Below are 6352 nucleotides of genomic sequence, written 5' to 3'. Positions count from 1 at the left end.
CACGTGGCGTGAGAGGCGGCAGAGCGGAGCGGGGAGGGGGGTCTTGTCTACACAAGAAAGTTACGCTCCGGTAGCGTCAGGTCCGCGTCCCAACCGGTGCAGACCCCTGCGCCTGCGGCCACTCTTACTCCGGTCTGGCTGAACTGGATGTCTGCGAAACAAAACCCAGGCAGGCTCAGACCTCAGTGAGGGCGTCCACACAGCCTTTTGCAGCAGTTCACTAAACCAGATTAACGCTCACTGACGTTCAACCGATGCAGCTTCTCCTGCAGACAAGGCCTCGGTCACCCCTGGCCTCTTTTGCTGGGCCATTGGCCTATCTGCCGCAGCAGCACAGCTGGCCTGGGAGATGGTGACAGGTGCATTCTGCTCAGGGGTAGCAGGCTGGCAAAGTTCACAACATCGCGTCCGCTGCTGTCCTTCGCTTCCACAGAACATCAGCCTACTGCTCAGGTCGTTGTCTTACTGCTTCAGCAATGCCCTCAAAGCTGCGTACTCCTGAGGGGATTCTGCACCAAAAAATGAAAAATGCTGTGCACAGTATTGCAAAATTCTGCAAATAAATGCAGAGGCTCCAGTGCAGGAAGGTGGAAGATCACCCAGCAGCCTCCCCACCCGCCATCTTGGGGACAAGGACTCTGGTCAGGTTGCACCTGACCGTGACACAGCACAAGGCCTGGGCCTGCCCCAGAAACACCTTGGGGCCCTGCCCCTCTGCACCAGGCGCACTTGTAGGAGCAGGATTTTATCATTGTACTGTAAGTCTAGAGGTACTAATGTATGTCTTGATTTCATTTTACCATCATTTCTAACCATCAGAGGAGTGAAGTTTTGGAATAGCCTTCCAAGGGAATCAGCGGGGCCAAAAGATCTATCTGGCTTTAAGATTAAACTCGATAAGTTTATAGAGGAGATGGTTTGCTCCTTGAAGTCTTTAAACCACCATTTGAGGACTTCAATAGCTCAGACGTAGGTGAGAGGTTTTTCATTGGAGTGGGTGGGTGAAATTCTGTGGCCTGCATTGTGCAGGAGGTCAAACTAGATGATCATAATGGTCCCTTCTGACCTTAGTATCTATGAATCTGTGACCCTCTGGGACATTGGTAGGAATGCATCTGACAGACTGCCAGTGTCTGCACTGGTTTCAGAGTAACAGCCGTGTTAGTCTGTATTCACAAAAAGAAAAGGAGTACTTGTGACACCTTAGAGACTAACCAATTTATTTGAGCATAAGCTTTCATGAGCTACAGCTCACTTCATCGGATGCATACTGTGGAAACTGCAGAAGACATTATATACACAGAGACCATGAAACAATACCTCCTCCCACCCCACTCTCCTGCTGGTAATAGCTTATCCAAAGTGAGCACTCTCCTTACAATGTGTATGATAATCAAGGTGGGCCATTTTCAGCATAAATCCAAGTTTAACCAGAACGTCTGGGCGGGGGAAGGGGGTAGGAAAAAAAAAGGGGAAATAGGCTACCTTGCATAATGACTTAGCCACTCCCAGTCTCTATTTAAGCCTAAATTAATAGTATCCAATTTGCAAATGAATTCCAATTCAGCAGTTTCTCGCTGGAGTCTGGATTTGAAGTTTTTTTGTTTTAAGATAGCGACCTTCATGTCTGTAATTGCGTGACCAGAGAGATTGAAGTGTTCTCCGACTGGTTTATGAATGTTATAATTCTTCACGTCTGATTTGTGTCCATTTATTCTTTTACGTAGAGACTGTCCAGTTTGACCAATGTACATGGCAGAGGGGCATTGCTGGCACATGATGGCATATATCACATTGGTGGATGTGCAGGTGAACGAGCCTCTGATAGTGTGGCTGATGTTATTAGGCTCTGTGATGGTGTCCCCTGAATAGATATGTGGTCTACAGTAGGACTTTAGGTCAAATTTAGCAGCATTAAATCGATATAAACCTGTACCCGTCCACACGATGAAGCCCTTTATTTCGACTTAAAGGGCTCTTAAAATCGATTTCCTTACTTCACCCCTGACAAGTGGATTAGCGCTTAAATCGGCCTTGCAGGCTCGAATTTGGGGTACTGTGGACACAATTCGATGGTATTGGCCTCCGGCAGCTATCCCAGAGTGCTCCATTGTGACCGCTCTGGACAGCACTCTCAACTCAGATGCACTGGCCAGGTAGACAGGAAAACAACCGCGAACTTTTGAATCTCATTTCCTGTTTGGCTAGCGTGGCAAGCTGCAGGTGACCATGCAGAGCTCATCAGCAGAGGTGACCATGATGGAGTCCCAGAATCGCAAAAGAGCTCCAGCATGGACCGAACGGGAGGTACGGGATCTGATCGCTGTTTGGGGAGAGGAATCCGTGCTATCAGAACTCCGTTCCAGTTTTCGAAATGCCAAAACCTTTGTCAAAATCTCCCAGGGCATGAAGGACAGAGGCCATAACAGGGACCCGAAGCAGTGCCGCGTGAAACTGAAGGAGCTGAGGCAAGCCTACCAGAAAACCAGAGAGGCGAACGGCCACTCCGGGTCAGAGCCCCAAACATGCCGCTTCTATGATGAGCTGCATGCCATTTTAGGGGGTTCAGCCACCACTACCCCAGCCGTGTTGTTTGACTCCTTCAATGGAGATGGAGGCAATACGGAAGCAGGTTTTGGGGACGAAGAAGAGGAGGAGGAGGAGGAGGTTGTAGCTAGCTCACAGCAAGCAAGCGGAGAAACCGGTTTTCCCGACAGCCAGGAACTGTTTCTCACCCTGGACCTGGAGCCAGTACCCCCCGAACCCACCCAAGGCTGCCTCCTGGACCCAGCAGGCGGAGAAGGGACCTCTGGTGAGTGTACCTTTTAAAATACTATACGTGGTTTAAAAGCAAGCATGTGAAAGGATTACTTTGCCCTGGCATTCGTGGTTCTCCTAGATGTACTCCTAAAGCCTCTGCAAAAGGTTTCTGGGGAGGGCAGCCTTATTGCGTCCTTCATGGTAGGACACTTTACCACTCCAGGCCAGTAACATGTACTCGGGAATCATTGTAGAACAAAGCATTGCAGTGTATGTTTGCTGGCATTCAAACAGCATCCGTTCTTTATCTCTCTGTGTTATCCTCAGGAGAGTGAGATATAATTCATGGTCACCTGGTTGAAATAGAGTGCTTTTCTTCAGGGGACACTCAGAGGAGCCCATTCCTGCTGGGCTGTTTGCCTGTGCCTAAACAGAAATGTTCCCCGCTGTTAGCCACAGGGAGGGGGGAAGGTTGAGGGGGTAGCCACGCAGTGGGGGGAGGCAAAATGCGACCTTGTAACGAAAGCACATGTGCTATGTATGTAATGTTAACAGCAAGATTTACCCTGAAAGAGTGTAGCCACTGCTTTATAAAATGTGTCTTTTTAAATACCACTGTCCCTTTTTTTTCTCCACCAGCTGCATGTGTTTCAATGATCACAGGATCTTCTCTTTCCCAGAGGCTAGTGAAGCTTAGAAAGAAAAAAAAACGCACTCGCGATGACATGTTCTCCGAACTCATGCTGTCCTCCCACACTGACAGAGCACAGACGAATGCGTGGAGGCAAATAATGTCAGAGTGCAGGAAAGCACAAAATGACCGGGAGGAGAGATGGCGGGCTGAAGAGAGTAAGTGGCGGGATGAAGACAGGGCTGAAGCTCAAATGTGGTGGCAGAGTGATGAGAGGAGGCAAGATTCAATGCTGAGGCTGCTGGAGGACCAAACCAGTATGCTCCAATGTATGGTTGAGCTGCAGCAAAGGCAGCTGGAGCACAGACTGCCACTACAGCCCCTGTGTAACCAACCGCCCTCCTCCCCAAGTTCCATAGCCTCCACACCCAGACGCCCAAGAACGTGGTGGGGGGGCCTCCGGCCAACCAGCCACTCCACCACAGAGGATTGCCCAAAAAAAAGAAGGCTGTCATTCAATAAATTTTAAAGTTGTAAACTTTTAAAGTGCTGTGCTTAAAGTGCTGTGTGGCATTTTCCTTCCCTCCTCCACCACCCCTCCTGGGCTACCTTGGTAGTCATCCCCCTATTTGTGTGATGAATGAATAAAGAATGCATGAATGTGAAGCAACAATGACTTTATTGCCTCTGCAAGCGGTGATTGAAGGGAGGAGGGGCGGGTGGTTAGCTTACAGGGAAGTAGAATGAACCAAGGGGCGGGGAGTTTCATCAAGGAGAAACAAACAGAACTTTCACACCGTAGCCTGGCCAGTCATGAAACTGGTTTTCAAAGCTTCTCTGATGCGTACCGCGCCCTCCTGTGCTCTTCTAACCGCCCTGGTGTCTGGCTGCGCGTAACCAGCAGCCAGGTGATTTGCCTCAACCTCCCACCCCGCCATAAATGTCTCCCCCTTACTCTCACAGATATTGTGGAGCACACAGCAAGCAGTAATAACAGTGGGAATATTGGTTTCGCTGAGGTCTAAGCGAGTCAGTAAACTGCGCCAGCGCACCTTTAAACATCCAAATGCACATTCTACCACCATTCTGCACTTGCTCAGCCTGTAGTTGAACAGCTCCTGACTACTGTCCAGGCTGCCTCTGTACGGCTTCATGAGCCATGGCATTAAGGGGTAGGCTGGGTCCCCAAGGATACATATAGGCATTTCAACATCCCCAACAGTTATTTTCTGGTCTGGGAATAAAGTCCCTTCCTGCAGCTTTTAAAACAGACCAGAGTTCCTGAAGATGCGAGCATCATGTACCTTTCCCAGCCATCCCACGTTGATGTTGGTGAAACGTCCCTTGTGATCCACCAGAGCTTGCAGCACTATCGAAAAGTACCCCTTGCGGTTTATTTACTTGGCGGCTTGGTGCTCCGGTGCCAAGATAGGGATATGGGTTCAGTCTATGGCCCCACCACAGTTAGGGAATCCCATTGCAGCAAAGCCATCCACTATGACCTGCACATTTCCCAGGGTCACTACCCTTGATATCAGCAGATCTTTGATTGCGTGGGCTACTTGCATCACAGCAGCCCCCACAGTAGATTTGCCCACTCCAAATTGATTCCCAACTGACCGGTAGCTGTCTGGCGTTGCAAGCTTCCACAGGGCTATCGCCACTCGCTTCTCAACTGTGAGGGCTGCTCTCATCTTGGTATTCATGTGCCTCAGGGCAGGGGAAAGCAAGTCACAAAGTTCCATGAAAGTGCCCTTAAGCATGCAAAAGTTTCGCAGCCACTGGGAATTGTCCCAGACCTGCAACACTATGCGGTCCCACCAGTCTGTGCTTATTTCCCGAGCCCAGAATCGGCGTTCCACAGCATGAACCTGCCCCATTAGCACCATGATGCATGCATTGGCAGGGCCCATGCTTTCAGAGAAATCTATGTCCATGTCCTGATCACTCACGTGACCTCGCTGACGTCGCCTCCTCGCCCGGTATCGCTTTGCCAGGTTCTGGTGCTGCATATACTGTTGGATAATGCGTGTGGTGTTTAATGTGCTCCTAATTGCCAAAGTGAGCTGAGCGGCCTCCATGCTTGCCTTGGTATGGCGTCCGCACAGAAAAAAGGCGCGGAACGATTGTCTGCCGTTGCTCTGACGGAGGGAGGGGCTTCTGACGACACGGCTTACAGGGTTGGCTTCAGGGAGCTAAAATCAACAAAGGGGGTGTCTTTACATCAAGGAGTATTTCAGGCAGGACTTCACGGAGGGTTCCAATAAGAAATGGTGCACTTAAGTTATTGTTCTTATTGGAACAAGGAGGTTAGCCTGGCCTCTGATTGATACATGGCTAGATTTACCTCGCTGCACCTTCTCTGTGAGTAACTGCAGTGTGACCTAGAGGAATGAGTCCCCTAGACAGGGGAGGAGGCAAATGAGTACAAAACAAATCTGGTCTATTTCTTGTTTTGATCCACTCCATCTATCTTTTACATCTTTGGCTGGCAGCAGACGGTGCAGAAGGACTGCATGCCATCCACATCTCATGGCTGCTCGGCAGAAGATGGTACAATACGACTGCTAGCCATCCACATCTCTTGCCTGCCCGGCAGAAGATGGTACAGTACGACTGCTAGCAATCCGTATCGCCTGCCTGCTCACCATAAGACGATTCAATAGGACTGACTGCAGGACTAAAGAGAACGACCTGGTCAAGTCACTCCAGATTTAGTCCCTGCGCCCATGTCTGCCCAGGCGCTCCCAGCCGACGTAGCCAGGAGCACCTCGGATACGACGAGGACAACTACCAGTCATACTGCACCATCTGCTGCCAGAAGGCAATGGGTTGCTGCTACTGTGTAGCAAAGCCGTACCGCGTCTGCCAGCACCCAGGAGACATACGGTGACGGTTACCTGAGCGGGCTCCATGCTTGCCGTGGTATGGCGTCTGCACAGGTAACTCAGGAAAAAAGGT

General features: G+C 50.2%; 1 protein-coding gene across 2 annotated transcripts; it reads left to right on the top strand.

The window, feature by feature from the left end:
* Positions 1-42: 42 nt before the first annotated feature.
* LOC144262040 (uncharacterized) lies at positions 43-3968 on the top strand. Of its 2 annotated transcripts, none has more exons than XM_077811667.1 (3): positions 43-758; positions 2209-2812; positions 3400-3968. In XM_077811667.1, the coding sequence occupies exons 1-3, from the start codon at positions 564-566 to the stop codon at positions 3918-3920; spliced, it is 1320 nt and encodes a 439-aa protein (XP_077667793.1). In that variant the 5' UTR covers positions 43-563; the 3' UTR covers positions 3921-3968. The 2 variants fall into 2 exon arrangements, with proteins under 2 accessions (XP_077667793.1, XP_077667794.1); XM_077811668.1 differs by having other exon boundaries at positions 1728-2812.
* Positions 3969-6352: the final 2384 nt, after the last annotated feature.

This window comes from Eretmochelys imbricata, chromosome 3 (genome assembly GCF_965152235.1).
Source record: "Eretmochelys imbricata isolate rEreImb1 chromosome 3, rEreImb1.hap1, whole genome shotgun sequence".
In the NCBI taxonomy this organism is placed as follows: domain Eukaryota; kingdom Metazoa; phylum Chordata; order Testudines; family Cheloniidae; genus Eretmochelys; species Eretmochelys imbricata.
Note: the sequence above shows the minus strand (reverse complement) of the source record. Positions and strands in the feature narration are given on the sequence as shown.

Bases quoted from the DNA above. Each gene is read 5' to 3' on its own strand.
- LOC144262040 (XM_077811667.1), top strand. From the start codon at position 564: ATGCAGAGGCTCCAGTGCAGGAAGGTGGAAGATCACCCAGCAGCCTCC. The intron at 759-2,208 runs GTAAGTCTAGAG...CTGTTTGGCTAG, and splicing joins CAGGATTTTATCATTGTACT to CGTGGCAAGCTGCAGGTGAC. The intron at 2,813-3,399 runs GTGAGTGTACCT...TTTCTCCACCAG, and splicing joins AGGCGGAGAAGGGACCTCTG to CTGCATGTGTTTCAATGATC.